Here is a 21,106-nt window from a genome sequence, read left to right as displayed (position 1 = left end):
GGAGTGTCAACAAAGAGTTTGTGTCCAGGGTGGGAGGAGTCAGCTACAATCTTCCCTGCACGCCTCAGAGTCCTTGAGGCGTACAGGTCCTGGAGGGATGGAAGATTGCAGCCAATCACCTTCTCAGCAGAGTGGATGATACGCTGCAGTCTGTTATTGTCCCTCTCCGTGGCAGCAGCGTACCAGATGGTGATGGAGGAGGTGAGGATGGACTCAATGATGGAGGTGTAGAAGTTCACCATCATAGTCCTTGGCAGGTTGAACTTCTTCAATTGCCTCAGGAAATACATCCTCTGCTGAGCTTTTTTGATGAGGGAGCTGATGTTTAGCTCCCATTTGAGATCCTGTGTGATGGTGGTTCCCAAGAAGCGAAAATGCTCCACGGTAGCCACGGGGGAGTCACACAGGGAGATGGGGGTGGGTGGGGCTGGGCTCTTCCTGAAGTCCACTATCATTTCCACTGTCTTCAGAGCGTTTAGCTCTAGGTTGTTCTGCCTGCACCAGGTCACCAGACGCTCAGTCTCCCACCTGTAGGCAGACTCATCGCCATCAGAGATGAGTCCAATGAGAGTGGTGTCGTCTGCAAACTTCAGGAGCTTGACAGACTGATGGCTGGAGGTGCAGGCGTTGGTGTACAGGGAGAAGAGCAGAGGAGAAAGAACACAGCCTTGCGGGGATCCAGTGCTGATGGTCTGGGAGTCAGACACGTGCTTTCCTAGCTTCACGTGCTGCCTCCTGTCAGACAGGAAGTCAGTGATCCACCTGCAGGTGGAGTCAGGCACGCTCAGCTGGGAGAGCTTGTCCTGCAGCAGAGCCGGGAAGATGGTGTTGAAGGCAGAGCTGAAGTCCACAAACAGGATCCTGGCATAGGTCCCTGAGGAGTCCAGGTGCTGGAGGATGAAGTGGAGAGCCATGTTGACGGCGTCGTCTACAGACCTGTTGGCTCTGTAGGCGAACTGCAGGGGGTCCAGGAGTGGGTCAGTGATGGATTTGAGGTGGGACAGGACAAGGCGCTCAAATGATTTCATGACCACAGAGGTCAGGGCAATGGGTCTGTAGTCATTTAGTCCTGTGGGCCTTGGTTTTTTGGGGACAGGGATGATGGTGGAGGATTTGAAGCAGGCTGGCACGTGGCAGGTCTCCAGTGAGGTGTTGAAGATGTCCGTGAACACTGGAGACAGCTGATCAGCACAGTGCTTCAGGGATGATGGAGAGACAGAGTCAGGACCGGCTGCTTTGTGGGGGTTCTGCTTCTTAAAAAGCCTACATACACTTACATACACTTTTCTACCGAGGCGCAGTTTAAGAAGAGAGGGGATAAGGGATATGCTTACGGGATCAATTCTGTATATTATTGTATTGTATTCATTTGCAATTAGGGTTACTCAGAGAGAAGAGAGAAGGGAATCCTCATAAGAACATTGTGATTTTAATGTTGCTGTATTGCCATGTTGGGAGGTTTTATCAGCAGCACACAGAAAACAACCGTCTTGTTTAATCTACTGTTAGTTGCTCAGTGAAAATAACATCAGGCCCAGCAACAATTAAATACACTAAATGCACACAGGTCACAGGATCACATCTGTTTGCGGTTAAGAAATATACCACAAAGTCTTGTGTAACAGCTAAAACCAAGTTTGTAATGTTTTCTTTCTTATACTGTTAAAGGTTTGCTTAATTCCGTAGGTTGTAAGAACTGGCGGAGTAGACAAAACACATAGTGATTTTCAGTAAGTGTAAACACACATAAGGTTTTTTTTCTCTTCATTTCCTTTGGAAATTAATCACTAAATTTCATTCAATATTTTAATTGTATGAATTTTACTCAAGTCTTTTACTACTGGGAAGGGTAATGAGCTGATCTACTGTAATTATCTCATGCAGTTAGTATTTCCTGTTTCCGATAGCAGCAAAAGCATAGAATTGCTGCCAAATTAAAAAAGGGGGGAAAAAAAAAAAATTAAAGAAAAACTGAACAAGTGATCAATAATCTTATGAGCACTGACATCACGAACTAATATGACCATTTGAAGGAAATAATGAAAGTATGGTTAGGAATAAGTCATAGAAAGCATTTTAGAGATATATCAGACTGTATTGTCATATACATACATATTACATACATCGTGATTTTTCTGTACATATTCTGTGAAAGCATCCCCTGTCAAACTGACAGAATTGTGTCGACTGCACACTTCAGTGAAACAAAACATCCAGCAGACTTTATTGGAAATGCAGACCAAGACAAAGACAATCAGCTGACTAGGATTTAAAAGAAGCTTACGTAACATACAACGTTATGTTACAAACAGATTGGTAAATAAATAACCTAAAATAAGAAAAATGCACTCATACATTCTGTCCTTGAACAGACACTGAAACTTGCGCTGTAACCTATAGAGCACGCGTGGCGGCACGTGTGTTCACTGTGTGTATTTTAAAAGTTGAGACTTCAAAAAAATCAGTCTCAAAACCTGGCACCTCCTATTGAAACACAGTCAAATATAATCATACACTGGCTATGTGTCGCATTTGATTTGGATTTCTTTATGATAACTGAGATGTCTGTATTTATCATAGAAGCGTCCACTTTATGGATCACTTCTATTACATCTGATTTTGAGGCTTGTTTCCATGTGTAAACACTGGAGTAAAAAAGACAGATACTTGTAACTGTGTTGGATTGAAAAGGACATAGCTGAAGGTACCAAATATTTAGGAGGTCTAATTAATTATGGATTGTATATTAGGTTAGAGAAAATCACTATATTCACTATACATATATATATTCCCTTCTATGCATGTAAACTGTAAACTGACCATTCACACAGGTATTCCGCAAAGCGCCATTAGAAACAGAGTGGGATAACTTAAAAAATCCTGATGAGTTTGATTTAAATCTTAAACAGAAAACTTGAAGAATATGGTGCAGTGATGCATACACATGAAAATAAAGACAAACATTTTTGACATTATTCCACTATTTTGCTAATCTGCTTTGTGGAATTCCTCCCATGTGATATACTCTGAAATATTAAAGATAACGCTTTCGACAACATAAAAAAAAAAACAACAAAATATTGCATGTGCAAAACTGCCAAGGGGTATCTCCACAATAGTAGACTATAGTGTACATAAATAAGAAGTGATGTACATGTAAATGATTGTGCTACGTAAAGAACCAATTAAGTACCAAAAGGTCAATTAAAAAAAAAAAAAAAAAAATCTAAATACAGCTGAAACCCTTGTTCCATCAATGTAAAACAGGTGATACTGAAAAACATTACAAAACTCATCTCTCAGGTTTTTCTTTATCACTCGACTGATCCTACTTTACACATTTGACTCTTGTCCATCTACCCATAATGTCATGTTCTTCACTGTACATCTCAGACAGCTGAACCCTGAGCGATCTTTACTGCTCCTCCAGCCAGGACGGCTTGTCTGATCCTGGGGGCTTTAACTTCACATTGAACTGTATTAGAGTTTGTTCCAGCTGCTGCTGGTTGCCAGCAAAGTAAGCTGAGATAGCATTGTGGAAGAGAAGCAGCTGCTTGTGCATCACCTTCACCTTGGGAAAAAAAAAACAAAGGAACAAATCTGCCATTACAGACAGTTTAAAGTGTTTACAGGAAAGCACAGCCTATGGACATGTGTTAAGATGACATTTACTAGCTGCTCAGATTTCTTCCTGGGGAATCAACCCATAAACAACTTGCACATTCCTCTAAGATGAATTCCCAAGTGTCAAAAAGGCCCTTGAAGACATTTCAGGCATGAAAACTCTTATATTGCAGCTAATGTTGGTATTTAACTTTCTCATTTTTCATTATTTGGCAAATATTGCAGTTGCAAAAAATTGTCTTATAGTTTTCACAGTATGTGTCATGGACCTGTGATAAATTTGGTCCAAATGGGGGAATTCTCTCTGCACTGTAATTATCTCTGCCTGTGTTACGTGCATGAAAAGTCTGTCTGCTCACTTCACAATGTAAACTAGGCAACAAATCAATGTGGGCTGACAAAGCAATGATGGACTGGCAAGCATCTGTCTATTCTAAAGATGATTTCCCAATTTTCCATTTTTTTCCACATTCAGAAAGCCAGCCAAAAGTTATTTTCAGTGGTTGTTTTCTTATGGAGTTACATCAGACAGAGAATTTTACTGCCCTCTGTTGTTGGAGTTTTGAACCTGTTTCACAACAGGCATCAGCATCACTGATGGTCATAGTGCAACAATGTGTGTAGTTAAACCACCGATGGTAAGCAAAAACACGATTTCAGAAGGTGTTAAGTTACTCTGTAAATATGCGTTTCAAGGAAAGAAAAAAAAAAAACTTGTCAACTACAAACCTTGTTTTCCTCCAGGAATTTGAGCTTGATGGTGACATCACTGCGCAGTCTTTCATATTTGTCTCTGTGGATCTGGTACTCATGCTGAGCCATCTCAATGCGGACCATGGCAGCTGCATCCCTAGGGCCCAAACTCAGCTCCTCCAGATCAGAACGGTAGGCATCAAACTCAAGTCTGCAGAGAAAACAGCAAAGGCTGTCAGAGGCTCTCATCTTCCAGGTGATCACACTACTGGAATTCAGATTACTTTTCTCAACTCTATGTCAGGGTTTGTTACCTTGCATTTTCATACAGCTTAATGGTCATCAAAGTATCCTCCATTGTTTTGTTGACCAGGGTGTTGATACTGGATACGAAGAAGTTGATGGCACCGAGCAGAGCCTCGCCGTTCTTACACAACAGCTTCTGTGTTTCTGCATTATAACCAAATTCATCCTGCAGAGAAACACAGATGTTTTAAATACTAACGGCATTGTCATGTCACGTCACAGAGGCAGCTTTGACAGCAATGTACCTGCAACTCCGGAGACTTCTGGCTGAGGTCGGTGAAGGTGTCGCCTAAAGCCTGTTGCGTCTGCACCATGCTTTGAAAATGATTGATGAGTGCAGTGGCCAGTCTTAAGATATTTTCATACTTGTTCTTGGTGTCTCTCAACACGTCAATCTGAGCCTCCAGTTCCAGGTCTACTGTTCGTGAGCCTCGGCCAAACCGCTCTGAAAACATCTGTTTGGTACACTGAATAGTGGATATGGACAGAGATTAAATTAAACCTAGCATACAATGATATGATGGAGTTAAACAAAGACATGTAGCTACTTTGACTGGAAAATGCATATGTAGTTGAAAAGATAATAATAATAATAATAATAATAATAAACTTTATTTATAGAGCACTTTTCATACAAGAGATGTAGCTCAAAGTACTTTACGATAAGAAATGGAATAGTGCAATACAATAAGTGTGAATAAAAGGACAATAAAATTTGACAAAACAAATGGCTATAAAACAGGGGAAAAATAAAAAAGTAATAAAAACAGGAATTGGGGAAAAAAAAGTCATAAAAACAGGAATTGGGAAAAAAAGTAATAAAAATATGAACAGGAGGAGAAGTACTACTCAAGATTTTTATATATAATAATAAGCAGACAATATACTTATGACAAACCTAATATGACTAAACTTGGAACCACACGATACCCAAAATTGCCACATATATATTTAAGTGTCTCTTCAGTGCCATATACCATAAACAAGTTTATGGGGGTAATGTAAAGAGGGCTGAACAGAACTAACCCATCCATTTTCTCATGCTCTGGAAACTTTTAAAAACACATTATCTAAACACAGCACACAATACCTTGTATGTGTTTATGCCCCATTTCTTGACACTGTCCAATTTCTCCACTGCCACACCACGAGTAATTTCTTCAGTTGAATTACTAGCATTATGGTTTGAGGACCCTAAAAGAAGAAGAAAGGAATGATGCATTCTCTAATCAGTGTTATTCTATCAAAGTTTACAGATTTACAGAAACCATGTGGGGTCATGACAATGGATGAGGACAGTGTGGACATGATGATGAGTCTGGTGATACCTGGATGCTGGTCTGTGTGTTGGGCAAGTCGACTGGCTGCAGATTGGCTGTTAGGCAAGCCAACGCCCCTGGATTTCATGCGAATGTCTGAAATGAGCATGGTGATGATGAAGAATGAGGATGAGAAGAAGGCATGGCAGTGGAATCTGTGTCAGAGGAGCTTGGCAGTGAGATATGCAGCCGAACAGCAGGGTATGTAAACTGAGAGGAAAATGTTAGGCTCTGTGGTGGAGGATACATAATAGGCAGGAGTTAAAGAGGTTTTGAAATAATTTACCATGCAAGTTGCTTCATGCAGAATAAAAAGATTTATGAAACAAGATGAAAATGGACTTCACAGGATGAAAGGTAAGTACCAAGCAAAGATAAAACAGTCATCCAAAGTGCATTTATAGTACAAAATAGGACACCCTTAATAGACATCAATACATCAATACAGTCCTGTACTATCAGGTTAGTGCATCCCTGATTTTGACAGCTGCCAAAATATTTCATGTTGCTGAAGCTGTGAGTTGAAGAGGTACAAGCAAGGTTGCATACAACTCCCTTTGTCAAGCAATATCAAAACCTTTTATAGAGGGCCAAAACAGACCAACGCATGAAGGTTAACTTAGAAAACAAAAAAAGGGTGGTTAGAATACACAGCCACCTGGTCCTGGTGCAGGGGCTCTTCTTCTGTCCAGGTACTCAGGGTTGAAGCGAATCGCAGGCCCTAAGGGATATGGATGTTGGCAGTATGAACCAAGAGCCTAGAGGTTAGCAGCTCTCTAGTGACACATTAAGATACAAGGAGGAAAAGCTCTCTTTATGGTTTCTTAAAGGGGCATTAAGTATCGACCTCTCTCAGTGAGTGACGGATTGCAACAACATTGACAGATCCCTGGCACAGCTCATGACAGTCTGCGATCCACAATTGACCTGAGGGGAAGGGGGGGGGGGGCAAAGCACCTGGCAAAATAATTGCAGGGTCACTGGTACTGATCGAGAACCCTATTACACTGATGAAGATCATAATTTCAAGTGACGGTACAGCAACTTTTAGTTCATGCACCTTTAAATTCGTAATATCTTTGCAGAACAAAGTGTACTTCTAAGAATAAACATCAAAGCAAAACCTGGGCGGACAGGTTTGTCAGCACTGTCGGGAATACCTTTGATGGTGCTGGTTGGAATGATGCCCCCTGCAGGCCCTCCATATCCTCCTGAGACAATGCTGGTTTCATTCAGGTTGGGTCCAGACACCATCACCTGCTGCAAATCCTGACGGATTTACAACAAAATATTGCAAATAAATATTGTTTGAAATTATGTGTGTGTTTTTGCTCAAATATGAAGAAACCATGCAGTTTATGTTGTATTTTGTAAACTGAAACTGGCTGTTTCCAAATCAAGTTACATGGTGACCATAACAAGAAAGTGCTGTTTTATTACTTCATATCGTAGCCCTCAGCATTACTTTCCACAGACATACACACTTATCATTCATGTAAGACCAAGGTATCCGAGCGAGGCATACATTTCATTGACTGCTTGCCATGCAAAAGTGGCACACTGCTACTGTATATAGCTGCAGGCCTGTGCATGGTAACAGGCCTGTGTAGGTAACAGTTGGCCTAACCAGCCTCAGTCCTAGACTGTGAAGTCATGTGAGAAATGATGGAGAACCGCACACTTAGCCCGAAACGCCAACGCAGATGAATTACAAAGGCTGTTGTCAGTGAGGTGACCGGCTGACTGACCTGCTCCAGGCTGTCATCCTCTGGCAGTGTCCCTGTGTCTCCATTGCTGTTAATGGGGATCTCCATGGTAGCAGCCTTGCTCATGATACTGTCTGCCATGATGAAATCTCTGCAAGACAGCGCCAAACACTGACACATAAAGATGGGGTCGTGGACGCAGTTTCAGACAATGATAACAAAACGGCTCTCCATGCCGTCGCGACACGGCAGCTTGCTTACACTGATGCTACCGTGGCTGGCTAGCAGCAGCGGTGCTGATGTGGCTACTACTTGACAGCTAGCTTACTCACCACTGTAGCGACCTGATATTGGAGCCGCGTCCAGCCGTCCGAAAGAGAAACACCCCGCAGTTCGCACAGACAGCAGACTTAAGATACCAGATGATGTCAACGGGAAGGCACCGCTCTCTTCAATTATCACTGAATGCTGCATCCATGATTATTTGTCTTGCAACGTTCACGTTATCCGCCTGCTTCCATTTAATTCAGCCAGAAAATCCCTGCATCCAGCCAGCCAACAGCTTTAGTAGTATCACTTCGAAATAAAAGCTTGCGCGATTTTCACTCAATTGTTAGTCACATTTTCGGGGGCTTTGAAAGCAAAGCACTTCGAGTAAACGTACAAACTATGCATTTTAGTGAGTGGTATTTCACAAATGCAAGGCTGGAAGGGTATACTGTGAATGGATGCTCTTATTTTGAAGGACGTTACCTTTAACGGAGCATTGTCGTAAAGCCCCCACCCCATGGATGTAATACATCCATGCTCCACCCCCGCTCCATCTTCCACGTAGTGCAGTGCTGACGTTGCTTTCTACCTAAGCTGCAGTACTGCCCTGCTCCGTGAGATGTCACTAAGAGCTCACTAACTAGAAAAAAAACCTGACATGTCACACATACGGTAACTCTTCATCAGCAACTTCATTAAGGCGCAGAACCCTCAAATATTGTGAGTATTAATCATTAGGAGGAGGGTTGTTGCGTCCTGCCTGTTACATTGATTGCGTATCTCTTGAAATCAAACTGTATAAATACAGTCGTTTGTTTTCTGATGTGAAAGGCCTCAAGTTAGACCTCACCCTAGTAAACTGACCACACTTCCAATTATTTGCCTCATTTGTTTCAATCAGGGATGCTAGGAAAGTGCACATGGTCTCCAAATGTAGAAGGCTTTCTGTAATTACCCCAGCTCTGAGCAGAGAACCAGCCCTTCACACCCACCCACAATGGATTCCTATGGTTAAATAGTTAATTTTTCTTGATGTGCTGATTTCCTAGAAGTGCCATATTTTCCAAAATGTCTTAAAATGTTGTAAAATGTCATGCTGACAAAACCTTTTTGCCCTTCTACCTTCATCTTCATCAGCTTCCTATTCCTTCTTTCTCAGACTTCTGCACATGACTGAATATGAATACTGCATCCCCAAGATCAAAGACAACAAAATGGCAAATGATGAGGCTGGGTTATTCATATTTTCCTCCTTATCAGCAAATCAACATGTCAAAGGCAATTTGACTGGCATGATATTTGTTCTGCGTTTGATCTTTCTGCCAAAATTCACAGATTTTTGGGCAGTATGACGGACAAGGTATGTGGTGCACCATACACAAACGTATGTTTAGCATGTCTGTAAACAAGATATCTATAAGTGTATAAAAACACTAAAGTGGAATCTAAAAGTTAGAAGAAAGTGGTCCTCAGATTGTCGAACAATGTTTGTGTAATGTAGACTTTTATTCAGCACGCCAGTCCACTTTGTAAATCCCCTGTAACCTGAAAACAAGTTAGGCTACAGTTGATACTGTCAACAGTCAGACCCAATACAGTATGTTTTGGATCAGTCAGTTGTCAATCAATGTCTATATTCTACTAAGATACATTTACAGAGGGCAGGAACTGAAGTCACAGACATGTAAAGGTATTGAGGCTGTTGTTGTTACCATCATCTCAAAGCTAAATATTTCAGCTACCTAGTTCCAGTTTGGTGAGTGAATAATTGAAAGGGTATGTTTTGACTTACCATTTGCAGAGAGTGACTGACTCAACATCCTTTAGCTCCGGTACCTTTTGACCTCCACATTATTCATGGGCTACAAACAGTCTGCTGTTGCTGAGGCTTGAATTTTAAAACCAGTTGTTTTGTTTTTTGGATTGGAGCTCAAGGAAATTATCTGCAGCAGTTAGTTACTAGCATTGCGCAAGATTGCAAGCTGTAATTTGGTAGCCTACTTCAGATTTATTAAAGCAGAGTTTAATCACCAATTCTCTCACGTTTCAGCATGTTGATATGATCAACATCACAGATGTGGCTTCGTAACAGTTTCATACTTTAACCAGGGTATTGGTGGTGGTGGTGGCGGTGGCTGTCTTTCTCTTGGATAGAAATTTAAAGGCAAAAAAAAAGAAAAGATTCTCAGACAGGAGAATGTAAATTTAGTGTTGCCTATAAATTTAGAACCAGGCCAAATTAAATTTTAAAGGTCTCAATCAGGGTCTCCTCTGAGACTGTACTGAATGTCAGAAAGCTAGAGCACACATGTGAAGGGAGTGTGAGACCTACACAATGCCCTTCCCCCTGTCAATTTAGAGAAAAGTTCATCTTGTTTTTTTAATGATCATTAAGCATGGTTCCAGATGTTGGGAGGCAAATTCATCCTCACACAATCTCCTGTGCTCTGCAGCAGCAAACAACAAGAGTGCTAGAGTGTGACAGGGGAATCCAGAAAAACATGGCAAAGCGGTGCTGCCTGCACTGGTACTGCGTGTGAATTACAAACAGGGCTGAATTTTTACATTGTAGAGCATATGGAAGTAATTTTTATCGTGTCTTTAATGTGTCATTTCAAACAGTCTGTCAGCTCTTTTCCCAGTTGGTGGTTTAATCAATGCTCTCACAGAGAAACAGCAATTCATCACCATAATGGATCCCTGGATGCTGTGAATGTCAGTTGTTGAATGTCTAAAAAGACAACACATAAAAAACAATGCCAACCTTTGTGCTTTCCCTTTACTGTATATTACCCTAAGAAATGATAAATAAGTTCTCTGAAAAGGTTTGAGTTACAAACTATGGAGAGAGGGGTACATTAAATTTCTAATGACAAGAAACATTATTTTGACAGACAGATGTGTTTTCATATGAATCACTGCTGACATAAAGACTCTTTGTTCCATTTTTTCTTCTATCTCCTTACTTTTGAAGGCTTTCATTTAAGAATAAACAATGAGCTGTCAAGAGTATTTCTATTATTTAAATTAAGTCTCAAACAGCTAAGAGAAGTAATATCTTAACACATGAAAAGAAAAAACAAAACAAACTTCAGTACTGTATTTACTGAGCGTGACATCTAAAACATTTGAAAAGTATAAGTCCTTTTTATTTTCAAGACAGATTTTCTCTTCTATACAACCCACCTCTGTGTCAGTGAGCACACTGACCTCGGGTATATGGCGTGAGAGCAATGGCCCCCATAAAATACAGGCTTTGGTTTTGTTCTGATGTTTCCAATTAAATTCACCTGTATAATCAGAGGGACAACCATTCAGAGGCAGCAAATAAACTGAGGGGGCAATTTAAGAATCGTAAATCCCACGAGGGCTTGTTGGCATTTTCACTGAAGTGTTAAAGCAGTTGTTAATTTTGTTTTCATGAAGGCTACCTTTGGTTGGCACCCAGAGGGTGTGGTCAGGATATGCACGAAAAGGCATGTTTAGCTTCTTTACACTGTTTACTTACTTTGTCATGCAATGTTCTGTTCTGCAGATCTTCAATTTTGTGATCTCACTTATTTTAGTTTCTCTCTCTCTCTCTCTCTCTCTCTATATATATATATATATATATATATGTGTGTGTGTGTGTGTGTGTGTGTGTGTGTGTGTGTGTGTGTAAAAGAATAAGAATATTTAAGGAAGGTGTTGCAGACAAGTATTTCTTGCAAATGAAATCTTGATTTTGAGCCAATGAAGCCCCTCTTGAGAGAGGTCACCTTAGCGAACTGTGTATACACTCAATTACTGGCTTAATTTAACTGCAAATGACCAACAAATGCAGAACAATGCCAGTTCACCAAGTAATCATGCTGCTTCTCCAAGCCCGGATAGCAGTAACTATTGAGAGAAAATAATATTGCATACACGTAAAGTGTGGGTGTGTTAAAGTCATAAAACTACTGTGCAAAAAAGGAAAAATTGAGTGTTGGAAATCTGTATAAAGCAGGATGATTTGTGAATATGCAGCCACATTTTTATTGGCCCAATGGCTGGTAGTTAGGAAACTTTTTATTTTGACAGATTCCATTACCATGATTTGAAAACGGTGTTTCTTGGAAATACTACAACATCTTAAACCTAGATTATATGTTATTAATGCAAATTATATGAACATTGTGAGAAAAACAATAAAACATGCCCAATGCCCAATATGAAGCATCCAAGCAATGTTTTTTTCTCCAACTGCTGTATATCCAGGTCAGTGTTCTAGGGGCAAAAGGATAAAAAAAGCAGCCCTATCCTCCAGGAACTTCCTTTTTTCCAGGTGGGAGGATCCCAAGGTGCTCCCTGACCAGCTGGAAGATGTATTCTTTCCAGCATTTCCTAGGACCTCCATACGTCTGCTTCAAATTGGCCATGCCTGCTAGAGCTTCAATATGGAGGCCACGTCAGACAACTGCTTAATCTGAGGCGTGTTGCTTTGTGGCGTAGCTTCCCTTTAACCAGCATGCCATGTCAAATGAATTTGTAAAGCCCAGAATACATATAGAACATGGAAGAAACAATCTCAGAGGAGGCAATGTAAACTGAGGTTCCTTCGTCTATGACAACTCGGAAGGCAATAGACAAGCAAACCATAGCGTGTTGTTAGTCAGTGAAAACATTCAATAGCTGTTCTGCACATCATTCTGAGGTGTGGCAGTCAGTGGACAGTCCAGCTTAGAAGCTGCGTGTGGGGATGCTTGGAAGCCTTTTGATCCTATTTACCTTCACTAATGAGAATGTCACAGATGGATGATTTTCTCCGCCTTCTGCAGTTGCTCAACCATCACCACAATGTGACATTTTCAGATAGTTTCTGATGTGTTATCAGCAAACACAGAGATAAAGGCCTTCGACAGTAGACCTCAGGTGGGTGTTGAAACCTTGTCGATGAATATATTACAGGCAGAGGTGTGGACACCGAGTGTCACTCTGAAAGCTTACTGATCAGGTTTATCGAGCTCATGAAAATGTTGAGTGAACCATCATAGCTCTGATTCTAAATGTACAGAAACCAAATGGCTCATGTTCCTGCCATTCTTCACACATAATGCTTGCAAGCTTTTTCTGAATTCACAAAACACACGGAGGCAAGATCAGCAGCCTCTCCTTGTGCCTCAGTTACCCGAGGATAAAAAGCAAACCACTCTGTAACCAAGAAGGAATCCAAATTTTTCTTAGAATAGGTTTGGGAATTGGCTGGAGTCTCAACTCCAGCACCTTGGCAGAGGCTGTCCAAGGACGGCATAACTCCTGGTAAAAGCTTAAACACATCCACCTATCCACTGTTACTGAAAGTATCAGCAGCACTTCTCATGTTTTCTAATTCAAATATTATTATTCTGAAAAGCTGTGTTACAATACTGTCTAGAGATTTACAACATTTAGCAGCAGCATTCAGCTATCATCTGCCAGTGTGAGGCTTTTTAACTACACCAGGGACATATGTGTTCAGACCCTCCTGAAATTTCCCACTCTGCTTCCTAAACAGAAAGCATGCCTATTGTGTGTACAGAGGGAAAGAATCACAGTGTTATTTTATGATCTAAAATAATATTAACAAATCTACTTCATGTGGATTTGAAAACTTCTGCAACTGCCATTGTTTAAACAGGTACTGCACAAAATGTAAATGCTAAAAGACACTTTTTCAATAGGCTAAGACTTAATTTAAACAAACCTATCAACTAAAGTTTTGCTACATTTTTTCTGAAAACTTCTACAGCAAGTAGCCTACAAAGACGAAAAAGTTGCAGATATAGTCGTGTACAGTAGTGTAGCTGACCTCTGTTATTCCTTCTTTTCTCTATCACATGGGACATGATTCCTCTGGCATGCAGTAAGTGGAACAGCACCTGTAGGCGTCCTGCCCTCTAAATCACAGCAACAGGCGAGGTGTGATAAAGCAGATGTGGAGCTGAGCGACATGCGTTGATCAGGATCTGCTTTCACCCTCTATCGCCATCAGCTCAGACCTCCTGAGTCCTTCCACCTGGTACCTTTTCCAAAGAAATACACACCAAATATTAATGCTGCCACTCATTAAGGTAAAAGCTGCTTCACAGATGTGCCTCTGTTGGTTAATGGATCAACTACAGGCCCTATCTGCACTGCTCGTACTCCTAAAGTCAAACTTTTGCCAGGCTCCTGCACTTTTTATGAGCTACAGTATATCCTGACTGGTGTCTTGCAGTGTTCAAAGTGATGTGTTTTAAATGAGGAATCTGAACCCTGATACATTTATAAAGAATCTACTGCAGAAGAGACATTTCAAAAATGTCACTTTTACTGATACAATATCTTCAGTAAGCTACTATATTTAATACTTTATGCAGTACATTAACAACTTTATGCATATAGAGATAATAAATAGACAAGTACCATGAGTTTATGGTCTCAGTGAATACGCCTTCTTTGAAAGTGCCTTGTTGCTCTGCTTTGTAGTCTTAAATTCTGAATTGCATGTGTGCAGGATGGCTAGCTGATTAAGAATATTGTTTATTTATTTTATCCACACAGTAGTTTTGGCAAACAGAAAAATCACATCACAAATGAAAATAATTGATTCAGTTTCTGTCCATCATCTGCATTTATTCTTCTGTGGTTTTCCTGGGGAAGCAATGTCATTCCATTAATCACAGGACTGGTGGTTTGATCCTTTCTTACTTTGTATATCTTTGAGCAACGCTCTGAACACCAAAGTACTCCTGCTCAGCAGGCCAGGACCTTACATGTCAGCTCTAACACCACTGGTGTTGGTAACTAGGTGTTGAGTTCATGAGATGCTGCCATAACATAAAATGTGTAAACGTGTGTGTAGTTAAGATGTGATAGATTAAAAACAGTCTAATAAGAAATGACAAATGATGTCTCTAAGAATTACATGTAAATTATGCTTGTCAGCTCTTCTCCGCTTGTGGTATCCTTCCTTGTTTCATTCAGCTGAATGGCCAAATTTCTGGAAATGTTTTTCCAAACAACTGTTTAATGTGACAGACGATGTGGGTTGGACAACTGTGGTCAGTCTAAACAGAAAATGTCTCCAGGGTGTGTTTGGATGCTCTTTGGAGACATTAGGAGCTGTGTGGTTTATTCAATTTCAATTCGATATTTTTGACAAGGCAATAGATGGAACTGGTGTCAAAAAGAGGTTGCTAAGCCTGGAAACGGTCAAAACCTTGGTAAGAGAAGAATGAGCCAATTAAGTTTTTTTTCCACAGGCTAAAGGGAGAATCATGATTCACCTCCCTCTCCGTGAATACTAAAGGATACTCTTTGAAGTTTTAAACCAGAGTTGCAAATCAGAGCACTGCTTTCTCATCAACACAATCCAAGAGAGAATCACTGAGGCCTTTAATAACTTTAAGAAGTTCATCTCTAATTCTAGGCATGCCAAATCCCCGATCACACCAAGTCTATACACTCATATTCCACCTATATTTATTTGACTTTTCACATTATGGTATGTTTCATTCTGGGTTCTTCCTTCTTTCAACAGGGTCAAGTGTATGTTTTTTAAAAATCTGATTTAACATAAATTACAATATTTTGAACCAAAAATGCTGAAAGTTTTCAAACAGAATTACATATTACAGTCATAAAATATATATATTGAAATCCAAGTAAACCTGTTGCAGTGGCTGGCTGTTTGAGAATTTTCTATTTAATCACCATCCCTTCATATTAAACATGAGTGGACTGATCAAGAGGTAAATAATAGAAGCGGACAGACAAAGAACAGAAGCAGAGACAGAAGAGTGTCCGGCAGCACAGTGCTCTTGGGTTGGTGGTATTCTGCAGCCACTGAACTCCTATGCCAAGTGAGAGGGAAAGCTTGTGCTGCAAAGAATAGGAAAACAGCCCAGCCAGTATAAAGAGAAGAGAATTAAAAATAATGCTAATAACAATAATAATAATAAAAAATAGGTTATCAAATCTGACCAAGAAAAAAAAATAATGCTTCTGCTTTACCTCAGAGCATCATGACTGATCTCAACATTGATCTCATGATGGCCGGAAACAGCTGACTGTCCAGACTACAGTATTTTGCAAAGTTGAGGTTGACCCATCGGCAGCCTGTACAGTAATTAGCAGCTCAGCTCAGATCTTGAATGTACAGATCTCTTCAAAGCTGCTGTTACCAAATCTTTATTCCAATTCAATGCTTAATAGACAGAAAATAACATTATTTATCATTTTATTTTATCTTTCAAGTTTTTACAATTTTATTCTATTACATTTCCTACATATGCCACTGATCTATATCTTGCAGCATCTGAGTCTTAGGTGGAGCAATATCAGTTCAATGGACTCCTTTCTAGTCTTGTCAAATATACATCACCATAATCAAACCTGATCCACCCTTAAATATGTAGGTAGCAGCCATCCCATGTGTACTGTACAATATGAAATCCTGCAAGTCACCTGTGAGACTGAGGTTGGAGTTGTTGGTGGTTTGAAAATGTATTGTAATGGTGGAAACTGTGACAATTTCAGTAGTACCATGTAAATAAAGTACCTATCAGCAACTTCATTGTGTCAGAAAAAAAAGCCTTTCAGGTAGTAAAACAGTGTGAGAAGTTGTCTGATGATAATTACAGAGGATTAAGGGTAGGGTTTAGAGTTAAGGACAAAATAGGACCAGGGTTAAGGTTAGACAGGTATGTGCCTTTCCAAATCATGTCCAATCAATTGAATTTACTGTTGGACTCCAATCAAGGTGTAGACACATCTAAAAGATGATCAAGAGAAATGGAAACTATTTCAAGTGTCACAGTAAAGAATCTGAATACAATGCGAACATAAAGTATATATACACTTAGTGTTTACGGAGTGTATGCGACCTTTGAGCGTATATATACTGTATGAACAGCTAATAGGTAAAATTTGATATAACATGTTTCTCTGGTTGCATATAGGCAAACATGTACTAGTGTTGTATGGAGGCTTTTTCTTACTTCTTTACTTATATACTTGTGTGTTATGTCATCCCAGAAGCATAATTTGTTGTCATGGTAACAATAATAAACATGCTGTTGAGGTTGTGGCACCATCATAATGTTTAGGTGCAAACACTGCTTGGTTAGGTCTGGACACACATAGACCTATGTCTAATGATATCTTTAATGTTTAATATTATCCATATGTACAGGCATTATGAGTGAGAGTAAACTTCTGTCCTCCTGTGGGTGATTTTTCTGGCAACACTAAAGACTATTTTATGTAGGGGACTCAAAGGAACAAGCAGGCAATTTCTGAGGATATCAATGACATTCTTGTCTGAGTTTAAAGTTTCAAACTTAATAGTTTCCTATGAGTAGTAAAAAGTTTTGCAATTATGAGCTATAACTTTTATGAGATGCTGAGTAAGTTACTGCAAGCTCCAGGCCGACCCTGTGTAGTGAACAGCTTATGATAATGAGAGAAAATCTCCATAACATCAATATTTTTGAAGTGAATTGCAGTGTAAAATACATAATCGTCCACACGCTGTAGACACTATCTATTTAAATGGGGAATCAAAACGAAAGCAGATGGGTTTGTAGGCTAAAATACTTTCCACTTGAAGTAGACCGCTCTTGTTCAGAGCTCTCAGTAGCTGGGCTTGTTCCAGACGCCCGGCTGGAGAAGTGAAGTTCAAACTACTTGGCTCCCACCACTCTCACCATGCTGTCGCTGGGTAGAATGCTGATTTACGACAGAAGTCCTCCTTCTGGACTGGACGAACCCAGGGCAGGGAGGGAGAATGGCACCCGAGAATTCAGACACAACAGCGTATTAGTGTGGGTGTTCAAGTATTGATGCCATACCGTACACGTGTACAGCTGCTAGAACTAAAAAGGAAAGAAGCACTTACTTAGGAGGACATGAAGCGTGAGTAAAAACTGAGACAATCTGAAAATAACACCCTACACTGTATGTTGTCATGTAAGATTTTGATGGCTATCTTAATGAAAATAATTATTAAATATCCTATAATTGTTAAATAACCCTTCACAGAAACACACATGTTTTCACTTATTCTGTCTGATTAGAACAATTTGGGCAGAGCAGGTCTGAGAATACAACTAATATATAACTTATTGTAGAAGTTTTATTTTTTGACCAAACTTATGTTTGTTAACCTTAGGTCAGTCAGTTTATATTTACAATGAGGTAATAAGAATGATAAAACTAACAGGAGAGGTCATTTATCTACAGGCTCCACACTCACTCAGGTGTTTAATATAACGCTGCGTTCTTATCAGAATCCTCAAAGAACCTTGAATAAAAACAATTACCATCATCATACTGCAGCTGTTTCAGCTGCGTCTTTTTTTCTCACAACATTTATTCACTTACATACACACACACTCACATTTGTTGATTTCGTTGACTCTTTCCAACTGATTTTTCACGTCAGCGCAATAGATAAGCTTTTCAGTGTTTTTCCAGTAAATGCACAGCACTCAAGCACCGTACACTGTCACCTTTAAAGTCATCAAGCCGCTCACAGACAAATGAAGTGCGCTACACTTGTGGTAGTGGGGCACTGAATAATGGAAACTGGAGAGGCTCTTTCACACCAATCTGTGATGCCCACATGTAAACAGCCAGCAGAAAGAAAGGGTCATAGCTTCTGACCTGACCACAGTGAGTGTGCAGAGGGAAGTCCATGTTGGGTAAGATTATACAGCAATTGTTAATAGCAGAAAATGAAAGATAATTTAGGCAGAAATGGCCCGAAAATGCTACTAAACTTGATCCTGATGAATATGAGGTTTTCTGTTATGTGGCTGACTTTATTTATCTTCTAATAGATCATCATGTCAGTGCACTGATATGTGGATGATTTCATTTTAAATTATTCAAACTATTAAGCAACTTTATTTTTTTCTCAGTGTGTGTCGCACACCATATACTGTATTATTACCAGTCTCTCACCTTCATTGTCTGATTTATATTGTTTAGTGATATTTCATTATTCAGCCACTTATTTTATAAGACTTGTGGCTTCCAAAGCCATTTGTGAGACCACTGACAAATAACCAGCAGCACGGTGGTCATAAAAACTTCCATGTTCCCATGTGGTGATTAAACTAACACTGAGCCTTTTGCACAGCTTTGCACAAAGTGAAAAATCAGGCAAAATGTTGCAGGAGCCTAAGTCCATTTTCCATTTAAAATATCAGGAAAGACAAATCCTCATTTTCCAGTGTCAAAAGCAATCCATCCAGCAGCCATATTGCCTCCATTCATTTTATAAGGAAAGTAATTGATCACTTCACACTGTTGAGCTAGAGATGCAAACCAAGAGGGTCATAAAGTGAAAAATCTGACCTCAAAAATTCAGGGCAATATTCATAGTGCACCAGAAAGAAAAGTTAAGAATTACACCATGAAGACTGGAACTTTCTGTAACTTCACTTAATAATTTGTGGGTTTGTCATTTGACACAAAGGGCAACAACTGAATCTAAGTTCTTAATGATTTGTTAATCATCATCAATCATGCAATATAGTTGCATGGCTGCAAGCAAAGGAGTCAAAGGAGATAAAGGTTAGGTGGAATTCAAAGCAAGCACTTCATGGCATTCAAAGCTAATGCAAAACAGGCCAAAGTGATAAGTAGCTTGTTTATACGTTGACAAGACTGATTCTAAAGAGCAATATCAGTGTGTGATTGACCATATGGATACAGTGGTATTAGGTTGCAGCTGACCTACTAGTATTAATGTAAACATGAGGTATCGAGTGGAAGTTGAGTGAGGGAGTTCATAGAGCAGTGGTTTTCAGAGTTGGTCCTTAGAATCCAGACTTTTGTTTAGTCCTAGTCTAGATCCTGTACTCCTGTGTAGACTACTGTTTGTCTTGTATAACAAAGGGTTGTTAATTGCAGTTGGTTGCAGTCACCTGGCACCCCAGGTGTAGCTCGGTTTTGGGTTAGAATGAAAACTTACAAAGCTCTTGTTTCACAGGAGCAGGAGGATAAAGAAACCACTGCCAAAGAATTGCGTCTATTTCTCAGCTGAAAAGGGCTCCAGGAGTCATTGTGCAGTTTTATGTGAAAGCTTGAATGTGGAAAGTTACATGGATTGCATTTTGTGTGTGTACTGAATAAAAATGATAATGACAATAAGGGAAATTTAAGAGCTTCGGCTGGGGAAGGCACACGAATCACTAACTGCTCTGTGACTGTGCACCTTTGTGCTAACATCCCCATTCAGCAATCTCACCACTCCTTATTGAGCTGTGAGGATAGTAACCCTGTGAAAAAAAAAAAAAAAAGAACTTGGCAGCTAAGCACTGCCATATGTTCTCAATTCATTGTGTGTGCCATAATAATCCTCAAAGCAGTAGAGAGTGTGTGTATTTGATATAAACATCATCGGGGATCATCATAAATTATTGTTGCCCCTTTGGCTGCAACTTTATTATTGTACCCCACCTTTCTCCCAATGCCAAGTTTAAAATCCAAATGAGAGAAAGTGTTCACTGACTGATGAGGTTAAGTATGTCAGTCCATTGTTCAAACCTTAAAACTGGCAGCTGTGCTCGTGTCTAGTGGGACCATGCTGGTATCCCTCAGGCGAGAGAAACACAAACCCAGCCATGCATTATTGTGCTCAATGCCACCGACACAGAGCAGAAACACAATTATCCCTAAAAGGCAACAGGTCTAAACAAAGATTCAGAAATCTGTCCGTCAGTCTGCCAGGTGGATTTTAAATCCTAATTGCCAGGAAGTCACTTTCAGGCCTTTGTGTATTTTGATGTCAGAAGATTAATTAGCAGCAGGGATTAGATGTGTCTTCATGTTGTTATTCAGGTGATCGACTGTAGAATGCTTAATAACTCTGTTTGTGGAGGAAAAACAAATTTAGAAAAGTTATACAGTCTATTGTTTGCCACCAGCCCATTCAAATTTGTTTTTATTATCTATATTTCCCAGCCTGTTTAAAGGGTCATTAATCAAAAATGGATGAATGTGCCAACAACAAAGGTTCATTTATTAAGCTGGAAGCACTCAGTACTATAGTTATAGAGCTGATTACAAACCTGAGTGATTTCAAGACTATGGAGAGTTTGCACTGGTCTGTGAAAGAGCAGTCAGAGCTGCCCTGACCATATTAAACATGTTTGACTTTTACAACTGGAAACCAGGCAAATCTGAAAATGATAAGTT

General features: G+C 39.9%; 1 protein-coding gene and 1 long non-coding RNA gene across 4 annotated transcripts; one reads left to right on the top strand and one right to left on the bottom strand.

Moving 5' to 3' along the window:
• Window positions 1–2,074: 2,074 nt before the first annotated feature.
• Window positions 2,075–8,310, bottom strand: LOC139632466 (arfaptin-2-like). 3 transcript variants are annotated; one of them, XM_071497404.1, is made up of 10 exons: window positions 7,981–8,310; window positions 7,691–7,799; window positions 7,103–7,211; window positions 6,601–6,663; window positions 5,952–6,038; window positions 5,714–5,817; window positions 4,869–5,090; window positions 4,632–4,789; window positions 4,354–4,528; window positions 2,075–3,571 (listed from the first exon to the last, which is right to left on the bottom strand). In XM_071497404.1, exons 2-10 carry the CDS (start codon window positions 7,787–7,789, stop codon window positions 3,416–3,418), a joined length of 1,173 nt encoding a protein of 390 aa, XP_071353505.1. In that variant the 5' UTR covers window positions 7,790–7,799; window positions 7,981–8,310; the 3' UTR covers window positions 2,075–3,415. The 3 variants fall into 3 exon arrangements, with proteins under 3 accessions (XP_071353505.1, XP_071353506.1, XP_071353507.1); XM_071497405.1 differs by lacking the exon at window positions 6,601–6,663 and having other exon boundaries at window positions 7,981–8,304; XM_071497406.1 differs by lacking the exons at window positions 5,952–6,038; window positions 6,601–6,663 and having other exon boundaries at window positions 7,981–8,306.
• A 203-nt stretch (window positions 8,311–8,513) lies between these two features.
• On the top strand, window positions 8,514–9,440 carry LOC139632298 (uncharacterized). Its single transcript, XR_011693540.1, has 2 exons — window positions 8,514–8,638; window positions 9,078–9,440. It is a non-coding gene; the product is annotated as an uncharacterized lncRNA (long non-coding RNA).
• Window positions 9,441–21,106: the final 11,666 nt, after the last annotated feature.

Source organism: Trachinotus anak, unplaced genomic scaffold, assembly GCF_046630095.1.
Source record: "Trachinotus anak isolate AG129_WGS33_773 ecotype Australia unplaced genomic scaffold, CSIRO_AGI_Tana_v1 ptg000014l, whole genome shotgun sequence".
Lineage (NCBI taxonomy): Eukaryota > Metazoa > Chordata > Actinopteri > Carangiformes > Carangidae > Trachinotus > Trachinotus anak.
This window is presented reverse-complemented; position numbering and strand designations above follow the sequence as displayed.

Bases quoted from the DNA above. Each gene is read 5' to 3' on its own strand.
- LOC139632466 (XM_071497404.1), bottom strand. From the start codon at position 7,789: ATGGCAGACAGTATCATGAGCAAGGCTGCTACCATGGAGATCCCCATT. The intron at 6,039-6,600 runs GTGGCTGTGTAT...TGCTCATTTCAG, and splicing joins AGCCCCTGCACCAGGACCAG to ACATTCGCATGAAATCCAGG. The intron at 5,818-5,951 runs GTATCACCAGAC...TTCTTCTTTTAG, and splicing joins ACACACAGACCAGCATCCAG to GGTCCTCAAACCATAATGCT.